This window comes from Python bivittatus, unplaced genomic scaffold (assembly GCF_059951505.1).
Source record: "Python bivittatus isolate LINGU-HERP-01145 unplaced genomic scaffold, Pbiv_v1 ctg000000_np1212, whole genome shotgun sequence".
NCBI classification, from domain to species: domain Eukaryota; kingdom Metazoa; phylum Chordata; class Lepidosauria; order Squamata; family Pythonidae; genus Python; species Python bivittatus.
The window spans coordinates 4,430,759-4,450,680 of NW_028277028.1; the positions used below are offsets into that span (position 1 = coordinate 4,430,759).

The window sequence follows — 19,922 nt, forward strand, 5'->3', positions numbered from 1 at the left end:
ACAAAATCTATTATTTTTTGGGGGGGGGGAATTGTTAGTCTCATTCCTTAAATTAGATATTTGTGTGACATCAATGGGCCAACAGCTGGTGCCTCTGACAGAAGAGCACTCAGGTAATGAGAACATGACACAGAGTTTGCTGAAGTGGTATGATGGAAGGAGAGGGAGGCAACTTGACATGGAACTGCCATCTACAGCAACTACTTAATAAAACAGTTAACAAGAACTTCAGTGAAATGTAAGATAGTTCAACATTCAATTGAATTTTAATAAGAACACTCTTCTTACAGAGACAACCTGGTGAAGGCAAATAAAACAAGAGCCAAGATCTGGTATCAATCTGTTACCATAAATGTTTGCTGATGGACAATTGAAAAGGCCATACTGTTTCTTCATGCCAAATCTGCCACTAAAGGTTCACCTGTCGTAAGTTGCTAAGAATTCAAGGACTGCAGTTTTGTCAGAGCATTCCATAGATCTTCATCTTTTTGCAGAAATTGGAGTAATTTATTAAATAAGACTTGAGTTATTGTAAGCATCACTTGAGTCTAATTCACGTTGTAGAGTTTAGCTTATGTTAAACTCAAAAGGTTCACTGAAAGGAACAGCAGGAGGAATAAAAACACAGGAGTCGTATGTCAAAAGATATCAGAACATAGTGCTTTTAGTGAATTAGGTGCTTCATAATATAAGAGCAGTTTTGGCTTAGCTAATGTTCTTAGTTTAGGAGTCATCATATAGAGGGTTGTTGTAGTTTCCCCAGGATCCATAATCATGGTCATCAAAAAGTCTGCCATAAGAAGAATGCCTAAGAATGAAAAAGAAATAATATTTTACTCAGGTCAGCCATCCCTTTCACTGTGCCTCCATCACAGATATTTCTCTTTATCATGCACAGAGTAAGGCAGAAAATGATCAATAGTTACCTGCTGCTGCTAATACCTATTCTGGAAAATAAGTCCCTCTGTCCACTTAGCACCTGTCCTTTATTAATTAAACTGCCAGATTAATGAGATGTTGTAATTGCACTCCTCAAATTAGTTTGGAGAATCAACTTTATTAATAGATAACCCTCCTCATCTTAGGTCAGTACTTGCTCCATGGTGATCATACTGTCAATTTTAGGAATAAGTTCAGGAAGACTATCAGCTATGTGGAGATCTACCTTGCTTAATAGCAGCAGCCGCAGCAGCGACAACAAGAACAACAAGAGTTACTTTTTAGCTTCCCAGAAAAGAACTACAGATCAATGTAGTTGATGTAAGCAATTATTGTAGCTGGGAGGGAAAAATGAAGGCAGAAGGATCCAGTCTGGGATTGTGGTATTTTGGGGAGGGGAAGCATTAACCACTGTCATAACCCTGTCATGACCCTGTCAACAGTAGCATTTTGTCTAAGGTACGTACACAAAGAAGGAGAAGATGCGGGGGGGGGAGAGAGAGAGAGAGGGAGGGGGAGGGGGAGGGGAGAGGGAGGGGGAGGGCGGGCGGGCGGGCAGAAAGTTCTGTGGTCATGCAGAGAAGAGGGTGCCAATTTGGGTTGCAGAAAAATATCTTGGGTAGCCAAAAGATAATGGAGCAGAAATAGAAGCAAGTGCCAGGGGTTCAAAAGGAAAAAGAGGTAAGAGAAGGCATGTAAATTTGTAAACGAGGAGACAGCAGAGGTATAGCTTCAGAACAGCAATGCTGCAGCAAATGAATGAAAGCGAGAGAAGGGGAAGGCTAAGAGCATTTGGGAATACAGTGAGAGAACAATGTAAATGCAGAACAATAAAGGATTTAAATGAGGGAAACAGAGTTAACACGGGGACTTAATACAAATGTACGAATGGCTGTGGCCTTGGAGTGATTGAAACTGTATAAAGAATGAGGCAAAATCAGCCACAGTATATGAGATGGGTGCCACTCACTTTCAGCTCTAAAAACAGTTAAAACGTCAATCGCTTCCTAAGAAATGACTGCTTCTCCTCTAAATAAGAGGTTGCCAAATCTTACCTGATCTTTAGAAATGCAGCTATGCCGAACACCAACAGAACCACTGCAATCACTGTTATAGTAATAGCTGCAATGCTTCCTACACAGGAAAAATAGTGCGTAAATTGGTTGGATGCTTAGTTATAATTTCAAGGTATTTTTTATTTTGGATTCATATCAATACAACGTATTTGCACTATGTGTTCTAATGTAAGAAATGTAACAATGCAAGAATAGTTTCTAGGTATACAGGCTCGCAAGAATGTTCTGGAATATGCACTAATACTATATTGTGTAATCTACAAATCTTTACATCAGCATAAATAAATTCTTTGCATACTTTCTTACTTTCACACCATTCTTCAGAAATGCCAGATGGAGAGTTATTACTTAAATAGTGTACTCATCACAAATTGCACAGACATAATGCAGTAAAAGCTGCTCACGCAGATCAGTTATCTACATACTGACAATGGCAGGGGTGAAGCTAAGAGAATAGCTGCTTGTCTTAAGCCATTAAATGACTTCACAGCTATGAGATATGATCTGCGTGCTTTTCAGTTTGAAATTCATATTCTTAATTGATTGCTAAATGCTGTTCCAGCTTCTATACTAGCTCAGCAGGGACTTCAGACAGCAGGTAGTGAATGACTTCCATTCTGGAGTCCTAAAAGTTCTTTGTCTTCTTACCTACTTGCCAAGGTTGAAGAAAAACAGTTAGCTCAACTTCCATGCTTGCAGGGGTACTTCCAATTTCATTAATACTTGACACATACACGTATCTTTTAAAAGGCTGTACTTGTTATTTATCCTGCTTTGAGTTGTCCCACATATATAAATTACGTGGGAAAAAAAGTAGTTCTTTGACAAACGTAGCATCCAAGAACTTCTGTGGACCCTTGTGAACCTATGAGAACTGAAAGGCAATCTAACTAAAAAGGACTCATCATTTCTCTTTGGAACCATTCAAATCAATCAAAGAATAACTCTGAACCAAGGTTTTTGAGTGCTAAACAAAAGGCACAAGAAGAACACTTCTAAATCATGTTTCCAGCTATGGCTGGTATGAGCTATGATTTAGTTTGATTACTGAACTATTTGTTGCTCAAAATTCAGGAGGAGCTTAGTAGCATCTTTTCCAACCAACACATGTTATTAAAGGTACAAGCTTTTGTGCTGTCTTCAATGCAGGCAATGGAGTAACTAGACTGATGTAGGGTTTAAATTGGGATGAGGTACAGGAGGGAGAAGAGGAAGAGAAGACAAAAAAAGGGTGGTTATGCAGATGAAGGTTACATATGAGACAAATTATAAGCACCTTAGGAATTAACAATTGTAATGTATTAAACACCCATTGTATTTCTTCTTCTAGCATCACTTGCATCCTTTTGATGTGAGTTCAGCCATCTCTTGATCTATTGCACAGGTGTTTTTTTCTCAAGATGACTACTTTGAGATCTGTAATGGAGCATCCTGGAAGGCTGAAATTCTCTGACATTTATTGCTCAATGTCTTTCTTTTATAATGCCTTTCTTTTATAAAGTAAACTAGGACATTACAAAATTTAAGAATGAATATGTTTTTAAACACCTTTTCATATATATGTGTAACTTTGATGATACTAAACAACAAGAAAAGATTTCCTTCTTCAAAACCCAAACTGACTTTATTTTTGGATTAAGGGGTTCCTACTATATGCAAAATATTCAAACAAACAAAAAAGTCATTCCATTTTCAAAAGAATAAATTATTAATTATGTATCCAAATCGGTTATGTTGTTGATGAGTTGGGTGGTTTCTATGTTGTTCTTTATGGCTTTTTTTAACTGTTGTTTGTGAGCTGCCCAAGATTATGTTGCATAAAATGGGAGGCTATATAAATTTATAAATAAATAAAATGTGAATGATAAATAGATCTTTCTTTTAAAACATTTTACTAGAAAGAGAGGTTCACATAATTTCCAAGTACTGGTAAGAAAAGAAGGCATAATATAATAATCTTGCTATACAGAGTCACTGTGGAACTGCTTGTAGCATACTTTCCCACTAGCCATGGGCAGAGCAAGGAGGACAATTATTCAGCTTTCCCAATTTGATGCCCTTCAAATATTTTAGACTTCAGCTCCCAGAATTTCAAGAAAGCCTGGTCAAATCTTTTGTAGCATATTACCTCTTTTGCACTGCCTGATTTGAGGAGAGGGGTTAGTGATGAGATCTTACACTCTAAAATAACAAATAAAAAATAATAATTCCAAGACAGCCATTGTTATGCAAACAGTCAACTGAATTGGCTCACCTGAACTCAAAGCCCGCTGAACCTCTTGCATGGTTACTCCTGAGGAGAATGTGGTACTGCCTACAGGGGAGGTCTCAATAGTGGCTTTACTGGCTAAAGTCCCTTGTGGAGATGTAAGCCCCACAGGGCTTGATGTGGTGAGTGGATTACTAGTGTCTCCAGAGGAGGTTCCTTCAGTAGGGTGTTCCTTGGATGTCACAGGCACTGTTGACACTTCTATACTTGATAAATGGGTAACCCCAGCGCTGGTGTGTTCCTCAGGAGCAGATGAGCTGCTGATGGTGGATGAAACACTCATGATACTTGAAGTGGCAGTGGCTAGGGTTTCTGCAGGGGAAATACTAGTTGTTGCCGAGGTATCAACTGACATCACTGAGGTTGATATGTATTCTGTACTTTGTAATCCAGTGCTTGGTTGTGATAACAAATTAGTTGTTGACGCAGCCGTATCTGGTGTATTTGATGGGACAATACCCATAGATAACATGCCCATATTCGTTTCAACAGGTCCCAGTGTGGTTGTAAGGGAAAGAGTATCAGGTCTCGTAGCTGCTTTTGTGGCATCTGTTGCTGTACTGCTGTCAAATGTAAGGTTGTGACCAATTAAATTTACTCTTACAGGAGAAACTATGTTTGAGGTGGTAGATGTACTCATTGAGGAGATGGAGTAGATATTTAGTCCTGCATAGGTGAATATGAACATATGTATTAGTAGTCTCCCAGCCAGCATCATTGTCTTTTAGATATCTGAATTAACATAGGTTCCATTATCAGTGCATCATATCCGGTTTTATATTGCCCCAGTTACAGTATTTGCCCTCCTTAATTTATTTTCAGTAAGTTAATTATTGTTATTAAACCCTGAAGGTAAATATAGAATGAGATAAAAATCTTAAGTAAAATAAAATAGAAGTTGTTATTTAGTTTTGTGGAGAAATGAAAGCACTGTACTTGAATAAATTGTTGAGATGAGAACCAAACCTACTTTTCCATGTCAGTATTTACTGTTGTGAATTGCAATTCATCAAAATAGGGGTTCAAAAATGCTGAATACATACTCCTATCTATATTACTTAGTGAAATAGGTGCATTCAAATGGAAACCAGAGCTGCAACCTTATGCACTGTGTAGAATGAATGTTTCTCTAATTAGCATTAGAAGACAATTAGAATGTCTCAAACTCCTTAAAAGACCAGCCAGCTAGGGAATAAGCTTTACGGCCAGTAGCAATGATTCAATTTCTGCTTCTCTTCAGCTTCTGTGGTGATAAGTTTTGTTGACTCTAACATGACTGGTCTGTTGCTGGCAGCAATGGCTCCAGTTCTGTCTGTCTACTACAGGATCCCTACCCTCCTCTCCTGCCCTATTGAGGCCGAGAGTCATTTCTCTCTATAATGTACCTATGGACTCAAAGAAGAAATTCTGGAGATTATCATGAAAGGATTAACTAACTGAAAATTCAGTATTTTCAGTATTGGCAGAACTTTTGGAATGTGATGTTTTGTTTTGTGTTTGAGAAAAAACCTATTTCCCATTTTCTACACACCCCTATTTCATATCAACTCATTTAGCTTTTATGCCCTTTCATTTTAAGGCTGCCTTATGTACACCGTACCCCTATAAGTTCCTATTTCCAAAGAACACAGGGAGATATAACTTTGCAACAATGACAGGGGCAGCATTTCTACCTACAGAGTAAGGTCAACTTCAGTCTGACTTTGCAATTTAATTGCACAACTATGCTTGAGCTCATTGTGTGCTATTCTTTTGATCTTGCCCCTTACCTTTCTGCTCCAGGCAAACTGTTTTTAAAAAGAAATTAAAACTTCCTGCATGTCATAAGCTCACCTTCAACCACTTCATTAAAATTAAACAAAACACAAAACCTGAACTAGCTGATCTATTCCAGGAATGGCAGAGAACTTGCATGAGCCAACTGGTGCCATTTTCACTGGCTTTTTTTCACTGTGCTTAATTGTTACTTTTTAAGTTGAACATTTTTTCAGAATAGAGTATAACCAAAAGAAGGTACAAAGGATACAGAAAAGAGACAAAAAACAGGTAGTGAAAAACAGATTGATAGGTAAAGAGTCTAAAGTATCATAAAAACTACTATGTTCCAATATGTCATTAGTCACATAATATTGTAAAATATATCATATCTGTTTTTTGAACAAAACCTGAGAGTCCCTATTTAACTTTCAAGTTGATTCACACAGTATAATTTACTTATTAAAACTATAAACTACAATACATCAATAATCAAAGTCTAGTTATTCATCAAATTAAAATATAGACTCTATACGTAACCCCCACCCCCCACCCCCCACCCCACCAATTGTGGATGTGGTACAAATACGTGTATAAAGTTATAGTCCAAGAATAGTTTCAACTTAGAGTTAATATCTACATCAGATTTGCTTTTTAAACACAAAATTATTCTGGACATTGAAGTGTACTCCCACAAATTAGTTAGCCATTTTTCGAAGAAGGAACCAAACATCCTTTTCAGTAAAAGCATATAAAATCCTTGCAGCCATTAATATATAAACAAAGCTAGTTCAGTATATTTTAAAAGGATACTAGACAACCTGTGACCCATTAAGTCATCATTCCAAAGATATTTCCTTACCTAAACAGAGAAATAGAATGATCAAGGGCAAAAAAGCAGTGGGAGTGTGAGCAACTTACGACTTGCTGCTGGCTTCTCCATTGACTTTGCTTGTGGGAAGCTGGCAGGGAGCGTTAGAAATCCTTCCTTCCTTCCTTCCTTCCTTCCTTCCTTCCTTCCTTCCTTCCTTCCTTCCTTCCTTCCTTCCTTCCTTCCTTCCTTCCTTCCTTCCTTCCCTCCCTCCCTCCCTCCCAGTTTTCTATACAATCATTTCTTTGGACTTGAGTCCTTATGTAAGGATATCTATAAAATAATTTCTTTTACCACATACTGTATATTGCACATTCAGATATATTTATATGTGAACTCAAGAATATACCATGAAATGAAGCCACCTGTTTTTATGTCCATACTTGAAAATACTGCATTGATCCATATTATGAATTGTAGCTGAAATATGTAGGCTGGTTAGTAAGGAGAATAATATGCACACTTAAGAACCACTTTTCTTCCAGTGAAAACATGTCCTCTGAAGGTCATGTTGCCTACATGTTCAGCAAACGTCAAATTCATAAGGTCCTGACTTTTTTTTTGCAGTTCCCTTCAATGCCAATGACATAAGCTTCAAAATAACAACTACCAATCTCTTAGGAGATAGCTAACATTACAGTTCATATAATTACTTTAGGACCAGGAAAAAAAATGCTTCAGTGTTTTCACAGAAGCAACTGTTAATAAGGAGTATTAGTGAATGGGAAAAGATTTTAAACTGAGACTTGTCTAACTATTATGGATAAAATCTATAATTTATTCTCTGACACATACAAAAGAAACATGTTCTTAAAAGTTATTTCCAAGTTTCAAGCAGAGCCCGTGGGAATTGAGAGCACAGAAACTGAAGTAAATAAATACATAAAACATTGACAAAAGCTAGAGTTTTCCATGTAATGGACATGTACTAAAATGTAACCGTGTTCACAGTGGATTATTCATATTGTCATCTTGAGAGGCTACCTTCTTAAACGTAAAGCAACATAATACGCTATCAGACGCAGAAACATTTATGCATTTTTTAAGCTATACAGTTGAAAGTAAATGATCGTATTAATCAATCAGTTTAAATGTTTTCCCTTACTATATAGAAGATTTGGCAGTCAGTGGCTACTAGCCATAAGTTATCACCCTCAGGTTCAGAGGCGTAAGCTTCTGCAGATCAGGTGATAGAGAACTTGAGCACAAGACTGCCACAGAACTCATCTCCTGCCTGAGTTCCCATGGGCCCCATAGGAACAAAATGTTGGATAAGAAGTCCTCTGAATTAGTCCAGCATGGCTAATCTTCTGGCAGGAACCATATCTTTGAAAATAATTCCGTGGTCTTAAAATATTAGTCCTACATTGCCCTTTATTTAATACTTTCTAAGCAAATGAACAGCTAACAATAGTTTGGTGGCCCTCAACAGAAGTTCAAACAGGAAAAGGCAAGAGAGATGACTGACTAGACAACCTGCATATTCTTAGGAACAGTGTGCTCAACTATGTGGGGTGAAAACATCATCCTCTGAATAACTGTTAATTGCAAGAAGTTCATTGTAAGAGTGGCTGATTGCCCATAGTGAGTCCCTGACAAGTTTTCTCTCCAAGTGGATAATGGTACTGGACTGATAGTGATAATTGGACATGGACTAGCAGCTGTGACATGCAATTCTTGGGGCAAGTTTGTCTTCCAGCCTAAAAACAAACTAGCATATGTTTACTGCAAGTACAAACTGGTAGATATGCTTGAAGAAAAAGTATCAAGACTGGAGAAGCTGCTACATTTCATCTGACAAGAAAGGAGGAAGATTATTATATAAGGGGTTGTCCAACTATGGGTTGTGACCCCCTGGGGTACACAAAAAATGTGGGGATCACAAATTTGGGGGGGCACACAAAAATGGAGTCCTGTCATATCACATTCCATGGATGCAAGAAAAGTTGACATGGAAGCTGCTTGAAAAAAGTAAAAAGAATTATGATACAGAGTGTCACAAAAATGTGTAGAGTTATGCTAATGAATGTATGTGTTAGACCAAACAAATGAAGCACTATAAGAAGAGTTGAAAAAGGACACTATTTCTACATTGCTGGAACACAGAAACATCTTTTAGACCTCACAGAGGAAATCACCTAAGAGAGTTGTTTTAAGTCATGTGGGGGCTGACAGCCCTATAGGGTTGTTAAGTCTCCTGTAGCCACCAGTATCTTGTAAATGTTTGATGTTTTGTTTTTTTGTTTTTCTAAATAGTCATTCATATCTAAGGAAAACTTTGCAACAGTAGGAACAGTTTGATAATGGAACTAATTTAGTGGTTAGCTTCTCTCCACTGGTTTCACTGTTGAGGTAGTGGCTGGTTAGATCAGGAGTTTAGACTCAATGCCTTTTCCAATTCTCTATGATAGAGAATGAATGGCTATGTTTGGACATTACGTAAAATGCTGCCTTAACGATGAACAATCCTGAACATTTTGGTTTCTCCTGCCAGAAGAGATGGCTAAAGAAACCAGCATAATCATCACTTGTTCTCCTCTTAAGAAATTAGAGATATATGTCAAGGCTTGTTCTTGGGTTATTAGGAGAACAGCAAGCTAGCTAGAGAACCACATGACTCAAAAACCAGTGTAGGCAACCTGTAGCCTGCTGATAGTCAATACTTTTTGCAGGTCTTGGACACCCATCTAATCAAGATGATTAAAAACAGTTGTTGTTTCCCACTACTTGAGATGAAAATCATGACGTAATGCTAACAATAACGTTTTAAATTAGAAGTTTTAAGTTCTAAAGTTACTGGTCTGAGATGGGCAGCTAAATAAACAAACAAATAAACAAACAAACCTTAAATATCCCAGTGAAAAAACAAAGATCTATACTTTGCCTCTAGAAGGAATCATCTCCACATGCACTGAGTGGCCCCTTCCCCTATGCAGTTCCAGGCCCTTCAGAAATATTAAGCATGGCCTTCAGCTGCTCAGAGTCCCTGGAAATGGAGTAGTATATAAGTTGTAGCAATAAATAAAGACCTTGTAGGAGGACAGCCATGTTAGTCTATGGCACCCAAAAATCTGAGGAAGTCTAATAGCACCTTTTCAGTAACAAATTTTATTAAAAGGCATTAGCTTTCACAAGCCTTTCCAGTAAGTAATAAATGATTATTTGGATGGTATCTCTTCTTGTGACTCTAGGTGGCTTACAATAAATCCTCAGTGCTAAACAATCTCATTCCCATTCTCCTTGTGCATGTTTTCAATGTAAAATGTCCAATCTCCATATTTCTCTGAAGCTCTGGGGAGCTGCTGATAGTCAATACTTAATATACTCTAGTTTCTTTGTTGTTAGGTTTTAATGTCCTTGCCACAGTTCAGCTGTTTTTAAATGCCAAAACAGTAATTAAGAATGTCTCTGACTAAAGTTATCCTGGAACTGACATCTAAGAAGAAAATAAGCAGCATCTAGAAACAGCTTAGCTTGCAGTTTGTTTTTTAAAATAATGTTAATGGTGTTTATAAACAGCCCTGTGTTTCTAACCTGCTTTCTAGATAGTTTTCAACTTGGCTAAAATTCTATTTTAACATATTTCTGTCTTAATGGCTAGAAAGTGTAATGTTTTGCCCTGGGGTTTTAGAATCAACTGTAACCTCCAGGTCAGATTACTTCTAGGTCATTTTTGACAAGGAAGGCTTTTAAACTGTTACCAGAGAAAAATAGCTTTAAAGCAACTTCAACTGTCTTTCATTCTAGTACAGTCTGTGTATGGTTTCTCACTTTCATCCTGAGAAAATGGAATAATCATTCTAAACTGGATCTCTACTACTTAAAAAAACCCTCTTGCCACCAATAACTTTATAGAGATTTTAAGTGCTAAAGATTTCTGTTGTTATGGTTTTCTACCGTGAACTCTCCTGAGAGCTCTTGAACACGTGGGCAAGTATAACCACACATATTCTTTTTAAGGATACGTTTCAGATGTCTATAGATGAGGTTTCTCAGGTTCCACCTGGATGTCAAACTCCATGAAGCTGGGCAAGATCAAGGAAGCAAGAACCTCAGATTTCGGTAACCTACCTTTAATGCTAGTATGAGGTAACATACTAAATCTTAGAAACTTAATCTTAGTTTCTTAGAATCTTAGAAATTGTTGTAATGGGAATTCATTCATTTATAGCAGTTGATTAAGGTTTAGTCTCTCTGAGTGCCTGAAACATTTATTTCCTGATTCTTCTTCACCTGGGCTACAGTAAGTTGTTGTTTATGAGACAACCGCCAACTGACTTGCCTTCTATCTCTCCATTGTTTGTGTCTGCATTCCTTTCCCAGCTGTCCCACGTGGGGTTTCAGCTTTCCATTGTGAGAAGATTTATTTTTCTTTAAAACAACATTTTCTTAAAACGTTTGTTCTTTAACACATGAAAAAGAATTCATGTGCGTGTCAATGCAAATGGAAGAATCCATCATACAAATGTAAAAGCATAAAAACAGCATGACATGTAGGTCATTAACAATACAATATAATACAAGTAGATTAGAGAGATTGTGTAGGAACCAGACTTTTCCAATCTCATTTTTGAATTATGGGGAAAAAAATGAAGACAGGATTTTTGCTACCATATGAATTGACATGGAACACTGAGTACAAATTACCTCTGATGTGTGTTGGTAGTTTTTCCATGAAGGTTGAACTTCCTGATATTTACTTCAACATTAAACAGGCACTAAAATTTTACTTGAGTAGCAAGTAACAGACAATAACAATTTGTATTAGATTTTTAAATTTTCCCAATTAAATATTTGTCAATAGAACTATGCTGAAAGTAGGTATCAGGAGCTACTGGATCATTATGGTAATTTCTTTAGAACCTGATTCCCAAACTTCTGAGCAATCTCAGTACACAGAGATAAGCTTATATTCTCTGTGGCATATTGGACGTATCTTTTCCAAGACATGACAGAACCTCAGTGGAGATAAATGCCAACAATGGATCAATTTTGAATAGCTTTCTCTGACTATGGAGGGAAGTTGTTTTGCTCATACATTTTCCTCTTCTGAACAAAAGTCCTCCATATCATTAAAAAAAAAAAAAAAGGTTTCTAGACTGTTAGAAAAATGAGCTAAATTTGAATAAATCCCAGGTTAGATATATTTATTATATTTATTTGGAATTTGAACTTTAAAGCTAGCTTTTGCTAGAGGATTCAATAACTAACTGCTGGGATGTTAGAATTTTCACAAACTGGAGCCAATAAATACAATTTAGGTGGAGTTGGCTTTGGTACGGAGTTCCCATCTTTACATTTTCTCACAATGAAGAATGCAGCAGAGCTCCTCTTCCTTTTTTTTTTTTTTTTTTGGGTTCTTGGTCAATGCACCATCTAATGCTACCCAACAAGTCTGGTGCTCCAGAATGACTGGGCAAAGAGCTCTACCCTGAACAATAATATTTCTCAGTCAACCTTTGATCTAGGAGAAGAGGAGCATGGCTAATCCACCAATCCAATTTTCTTTTTCCTTCAATCTTTATCATATGAATTGGAAAGAGGAAGTCTTATAGCCTAGGCGGGTCCTCTTATAAGTCAGTTCCTGGCCCTCTTAAGAGCCAGTACAGTGTACTGGCTATGATATCTGACTAGCTCTGGGAGAATGTAAGTTCATCCTCAACCATGGATGATCACTGATGACTCCTGAGTAATTTTGAATCAATCATTACCTCTCAGCCCAATCTACCTCACAGAGTTGTTACTACAGGGAAAAAAAATGAGCTGCTGGAGTAAAGGCAGATTATCAATCTAATGTATAATAACTGTTTATAGTCCGGGTACAAGAGTGATATCCTACACCAAAAAGAACTTGCTGCCATATTTAGGATAAATAGCTCCTCTTCGTTCTTTTGTCCAAATACTTCTCATAAAACTTCCTGCTGGCCCAAAATGTGCAATTTATACGTAAGTTAATTTTTTATGAATCCAATATGTCTTCTTGGTCCATCTTAAAAAGAAACCAGGATTTGTAACCATGATGTACTGAACAAGCTATAAAAACAAATCTGCATGTAATGCTGGCGCATAACAAATAGGCAGGTGTACGTATATTAAGGCAAAAACAAGAACTGTGCCTTAACCAATATGTGATATTAGTCTTTATGTATCATCTGAACTTGGGGTCATTATAAAACCATAACAGATACAACAGAAGTATTTATGTTAAAAAAAAAATAGCGATGGTCATCAGAGACATCTCCTTCTTCCTTTACTTCATACCCTACAACTTCTACACAAGAATATTTCTTACTTGTTATGTTAAAAACAAATATTTTGCAATTCTGAAACTTTTAAAAATGAAAATATAGAATGAGAATCTGTGACTGGTGGCTTGAAAATGTGGTTAGATCAATACAGTGAACTGTATGGTATTGAAATGCCATATGAACCGAAAGGGGGCACTTTGTACAGGTGTGAAACTTTTTTTTCTTTTTGCAACTCTACTCATCATTAAATGAAGATCAAAGCAGTGCGTATCAAGCAGCTGAGCTACACATGCCACCTGTCCGTCTCAGCTTTTATATATGCTTGCTTGCTGGATCCATTAACTGTGAGGCAATAAGGGCCTCTGTGAACACACAGTACAGCAAAAAGCTAAACTATACATCATGTACTATGCATGAGTGAGGACTCTTTTAATTAAAAGTTAACAAGGTTTTTTTAAAGTTTTTTTTAAAAAGGAAGATAAAAACTAAAACAAACTAATACAAAGTAAGAAAAAAAGAAAAAGAAAGAAATCAAAGAGAAAGCTAAAACTGCAAGGAAGGGAAAAAAAGTAAAAAAATTGAAAAGAAAGAAAAAACATACAAAGAAGTAGCTTCTGATCTTCTTTACAGCAATTATAAGTACAATTATAAATTTACCCCTTACTCTATGGTTACAACATAACTCTCTTTCTATAATCTGTCCTGTCTAATCATCAAAATCATAAATCATAAGTTTATTTTTTTCTGTTTTACACCAAAAGTCCATAAGGGGTTTCCAGTCAGTTTTAATGCCTCTTTGTAAAACAGAGTCTGCCATCTGAGTCTTCTGAAAAATTGAGACTGATCAGAGCCCCCTTGTAATTTGTAACTCCTTTCCCCACGAAAACAATTCTGTCTGCTGGGAAACCTGGACAGAAAGGTTCTCCCAGATAGTTTACAGGGTGGAAACAGGAAATGATACAGTGACTAGAGATAATGTAGTGATTATAAAAATTCTGCTTCCTTGAGGCCTTTCTGATTGACTTTGGTGCTTCACAGGTCTATGACCTCGCTTGTGTTCACCTCTCTTTTCACTGTTCCTTATGAACTCTTCAATCATTCGCCGACATATCTGCTTCTGGGAAGTGGTATGCAAATCAAAGTTGGCAAGATGGTGAACAGAACGTTGCGATGCAAGCCCTGCCCCTTTCTGTATGTGTGCCACTGTGTGCATGGCTAAAAGGGACGGGGCTCGCATCACAATGCTCCGTCTCCCTGAGGATGCTGCTGTTCTGGGGCACTTTCCTTTGGATGCCCCGTTCTCAAAGTGAGGTCTGGCTCATTCTATAATATGCCAGGAACTGTAAATCAAAAACAAACTGTTCTGGATTCTGATCTGTAGTGGGAGCAATGCAGCAAACAAATTGTTCTTCATTTGTTCAGTGGTCTTGCTTGTGGAGAACAGCAATTTCGGAAAGATAGCTTATCTCAATGTGTGAGAACATCACCACTGTGTTAACTAATCTTAGACTGCTTGAAAAGAAAAAAAAGACAAATTAATGGTAGAAAAAGCAGGGAACTGAAAGATGAATCTTTTGATCTGAGGTAGAAAGAATTTTTAATGGTCCTGATGATCTGCCCTTTCCTATCAATTCCTCTCAGAATACAAGAATTTGAGAATCTTAAATCTTGTTCATGAAAATGAATGCAACTGGTTCAGGACAAACTGTAAGGAATAGCACAAGTAGAAAATATTATTTGCATGCTAAATGATCCAGGACAGGCTTAATTACTGGCATATCAAAGTGGGACTAGGGCAACTCATACTATGATACACCTGAGACCTGCTGCCAATGTGTCTATTATGCTCCCAGGAGGTTTCAGGCAAATTAAATAAAAATTTTACTAGAAGATCAAAGTACTTATAAGACCCAAAGAGAACAGTACCTTTGGCAAAGTTTTGGGCAAAAGCTTGTGCAAAACACAAAAAGGTTACACACATATAAATATTTCTATCAGCTGGCAATGGGGATGAAAGGATCTAGATCTTAAAACATGAAGCATGAGCTTTATGTAAACATCATGGACACGCTTTGCTTTGCTTTATTGATCAGGTAATACAATGAAGTTCTGTCCATCTGATACCATACAGAAAAGAAGATACCTTTTAAATGGAACAATATTCCAGCTTAGCATAAAACAGCTTCCTATGATTCCATAATACATTAAAAGCATTTGTATATGCAGCACATGGAATCATATTAGCAAGTTTTTGTGGTGCCCAATATCCCTACCTTACTGGTCAGCTCTCTACACCAGCTGATATTTCATCCACGTGCACATAGCATTATTTGTAGAAGAACTGGCCTGCTTCCACTGGGGATTATACATGTGTTTGCCTAGAGATCAGTAGTTACAGTGCATACATCAGAATTACTGGTATATTGCAAGATTCAGAGGAAGAACTTTTTCAGTCTGGGTCTTCCATATGCATTTGATTGTAACTTCCATCAATCCAAGATGATTATTGGCTGTACTGAATGCAGAGAATCCAGTGGGATGGGTAAGGGTTGTATGTGTCAAATGGTGAAAACAGTGTTGAACCATCACAACACAAACTCTGACCCTTTTGTATGTGCATCATGATGTTGCATGTACATATGAAAGAGTCAGGACTTGTGTTGTGACCCTGCTTTCGTCATTTTGACAAAAGCATCAGATCCTATGGATGCCTCTGACTGGATGAGCTTGATGGCAGTTCTATCAAGAGACAACAGATTGGTGAAGAATGTCCTAAGCTGAAAGAATCAAGGATTCTAGAATCAGGGACAAAGCAAGCAAAGAAGCTAATCAAAATGTAATCAAGTTTAGCTTGGCCACAAACCTGTAGTAGCATTCTGTAGTTGACAGTACACATGAAAAACTCAAGGTTGCCAAAAGAAAACTTAGCAGCTGTAGATCTGAAATGGAACAATTTTTCAAAAGCTGCCACAAACCTATCATAACAAGTTCTCACTTATGCAACTACTAGGCAACTGGCTCTTGATGTGACTGTTAGTCTGAAACATCACACTTTCTGTTTATATGGTAGAAACTGAAAAATTCTTACCATTCTTGGTCAAAGAGGAAACATCAAGGAAAACACCCCCGGTTATTTATTTTTTAACTTTGCATTTATCAAAGTCTTTGCCAGCAAATCAGAATGCTCAATAATGTGTTTGCTAGAGGTAGGGCTAATTTTGATCAGGGGCTTGACATGCAGAGTGGGACTATTTAGCCCTTTCCTCCCACACTGGTTTCCTAATCTAAAATTATCCTTCCTAATAAGTTATTACTTATTCCCCAGGAAGAGGGGGAAGAAGTTCAGCTCCTCGATCTGCTTAGTTTTCCTGCCAGCTTCTGTTGCAGGAAGGGGTAGGAAACGGTTAGATTAGTTGGGAGAAAAGGTCTCACCCCGCCCCCCAACATCCATGTCTTCCTAATCAAATGAATAGCCTAAAACAGCTTCTCTCGATTAAAAAAAGTAAGCAAACCAAATGTTTTGTTTTGGAATATTCAAACCAAATACAAAACCTCAGGTTATAACCCCAGGCCACACATTCACTCACCAAGAGCAGCAGTAGGTGTTGATTTGAGACTGAAGGTTTTTTCCCTCTTATTTCTATTTATTTATGTATTCACCTATTTACATATTAACTTCCCAGGGGTTGACATCCACAAGCTTAGAATATTTTAAAATGACTTTTTTATGTAGACATGGCCTTTGCTTTAAACCCGCCTTTAAGCTCTGCTGATCACTCCCATAAACAGTAGTTAGGGGTTTAAATCTAATGACAACCCTGCCTGGCCCAAACTGATGTGGCCATTGTCATATAACTTAGAATCCAGCTACAGGGAATCTTATTCTTCCTTAGAATCTTGCAGTATAACACTGCTGATTCCTATGGAAGCAAATAATGCCTTTTGCTAGAAATGTTACCTCAAGTTGTTAAATGAAGATACAAACTTTCTGTTGGCAAAATAACCTTACTTTGGTGGGTGGTGATCTGCCTCTTAGACTAGGCCCTTTCCTTGCTATTACAGGTGGTCCCTTCTCACAGTCACCCACACCCTAGTCACCTCCCGCTTGGACTACTATAATGTGCTGTACATGGAGCTGCCCTTGAAGAGTATTCACAAGCTTCAGTTGGTTCAAAATGCAGTGGCCCACATAGTTCTGCACAAGTCCAGATTTGCACGTGGGTCACCTTTTTTGTGGGAGCTGCATTGGCTGCTCATTTGCTTCTGGGACCAATTCGAGGTGCTTGTCAGGCCCAGCCCAAGAACAACAGTGAAACAGTCCAGTTAAGTTCCTTTATTTGCTTACACCTTATAGACAGAATCTTGCCAGACTAAATCTATCCTACTGCAACAAGTGGATATACCCTGGGAGATTCCAGGGAGTGGCTATCCTGAACTTCTTTCGCTTCTCACAATCCCCCTGCAGACTGTGTTGTCTTTTGTCTCCTTTCCCTTCCTGGAATGCACCCCCTCCTTTCCGATAGCCTTGATATCTGCTTCTATCCTCCACCTCACCCTCTCTTTGTATATACATCCCATCACATCGCTGGTTATCACCTTTGAAGCCCTACATGACTTGGGGCCTGGTTATTTACAGGACTGCCTTTCCCCAGGTACATATACTCGCCCCACCAGAGCGGGGAGGTTGGGTATGTTGCGGGTCCCATTGTTGACGAAAGTATATCTGATGGGACCACGAAGAAGGGTCTTTTCCGTGGTGGCCCCCTCCCTGTGGAATGTTATTCCCACTGAATTAAGATTGATATTGTTCCTGAAGGTCCTGAAGACATGGTTTTGCCAGTGGGCCTGGGGACCCCAAGCTGAAAAGGAGCTGATCAAATGGTTGTGTTGAATGTGTTTTTTGCTGCTGTGGGGAAGGGAGGTTGATGGGTTTTTGTATTGAGGATTTTAGTTTGTAAGCTGCCCAGAGTCACTGTGTGTGAGTTGGGTGGCCATGTAAATTTTCTAAAGAAAGAAAGAAAGAAAAAAATAGTCCCAAGTTTAAGAATGAGTTCTGTTCCCAAGGTCTGTCCTTCAGTCAAATTTGTATGTAAGCTGGAATAGTATTATTGTATAATGCTGTATAAGTCGTATTGTGTAATGAACTCGAACCATTGGGTATTTAACTCAAATTTTGCTACAATAGGCTCTGTTCTTAACTATGGGTTATCCTTAAACCGGGTGTTCTTAATCCGGGGACTACCTGTATATTAAGGGAGAAAACAACAAAATACATAAGCATTGAGAAAAGCCCTAGAAAAGAGGGAGATGGGAGGAGGGAAGAGGGGTGGTATTGGCTCTTTCCTTTCTCTTCTCCCTCCCCCATCATGATGCAATGTAGGTCCCAATTTGACTTCATACCTAAATGAATTTTAAGATTCTGTCTTAAGCAAATTCTCTAAAGTTTAGAGGTCCTTTTCCTTTAAAAGAACATGACTGATATAAATCACTACTGTGACAATTATCGTTTGTAACTACAGCAGGTATAGACTCTGGAAAGCACCTGTAGTCAAATACCATTAAGGTAATTATGATACAATGCTGAAACATGGCTTACATGCTGCTTTTCTTGTCCATTTCCTTTCCTGTTTGTCAAAAAGCATCACATGTACCTTGCCCGCAGGCAAAGATGTGTAGCTTATTTTAAATCCTTTATTGCCTTCAGTTATTTCTCATATTTCCCCATTTTGGGGAAACATATAACTTATATGTTATGGCAGTCTTCACACCTTGGTGTCCTCCAAATGTAAGAAGACTAGTAGTCTCAGATTTCCAAATTGCTGATTAAATGTTGTTGCTCTTTGCCTATACTAGTGAACCTTTTAAAACAAGTTAGGAGTGAAATTTAAATATTTTGCTGTATTTTTGTGTTTCTCTTCTTAGATCTGTGAACTGCATTAAGCACCATTTTTGTATGCTAGATAAAGCATATTCTTCTGTGGAGAAATTCATCTTGATTATGCCCATGATCAGAAGAATATCACCTAACTTGAATTCTCCAGAAGAATTTGTTGAGATAATAAAAATATTAGCAAAGATGTATACAAATTGCCTTTTGGACAAAAAGAAGACTGAAATCATCTTCCATTTTTACAAAAGTCCAATGTTAAATTGCAGCCATCCTGATCCAGCAATCTAGTAGTACATAACTCCCACTCCCGCACCCAAAACAATAGCCCTTGACTAAGTTCCCACATCATTAGTTAGTCAAGGAAGACAGCCCTCACACAATAGCACCACAATCCTTGTTTCTTATTTTGAATTAATGTGAACTGATCCATTTCTATCAACCTAGAGAAAGGAGCACAAAGACGACCTGCTTCTTGAATAGCTTAATTCAGTGTTTCTTAAAGTGTGGTCGTAGGACCCCCGGGGGTCCCCCAAGACCCTCTCAGGGGTCTGCAAAATCAAAATTATTTGCCACCCTATGCTGAAAAATAATACAATATTAAAATCCCATCAAACAATCATGAGAACCAATAGCAGCAGTGAATGCATCAAATTTAATTTTCATTGGGTAAATGTTGATAAGTATAACCCATACCAACAAAAGTTCTTTTGGGGTCCTCCATAGTTTTTAAAAGTGAAAAGGGGCCCTGAGAGAAAAAGTTTAAGAAACACTGGCTTAATTCAAACTAGCATCTTAGGCTGGGACTAATCCTACTGGTTTTCCACTCACAACAAATCCATACATTTGGAAAGCTAGTTTTCATGGAATAGGGGTT

General features: G+C 37.8%; 1 protein-coding gene across 3 annotated transcripts in view; it reads right to left on the reverse strand.

Moving 5' to 3' along the window:
- Nucleotides 1–232: 232 nt before the first annotated feature.
- The window catches only part of PARM1 (prostate androgen-regulated mucin-like protein 1), a 34,897-nt gene continuing 15,207 nt past the window's right edge, over nt 233–19,922 (reverse strand). The window contains exons 1-4 of one of the 3 annotated variants that reach the window (XM_088137170.1): nt 6,961–6,997; nt 4,270–4,950; nt 1,995–2,073; nt 233–808 (exon numbers count right to left, since the gene is read on the reverse strand). In XM_088137170.1, the coding sequence (XP_087993296.1) occupies nt 724–808; nt 1,995–2,073; nt 4,270–4,950; nt 6,961–6,982 (867 nt within the window). In that variant the 5' untranslated portion in view covers nt 6,983–6,997 and the 3' untranslated portion in view covers nt 233–723. Of the gene's footprint in view, nt 809–1,994; nt 2,074–4,269; nt 4,951–6,960; nt 6,998–19,922 lie in introns of those variants that run through there. The other 2 variants (XM_007432388.3, XM_088137211.1) reach the window with 2 other exon arrangements.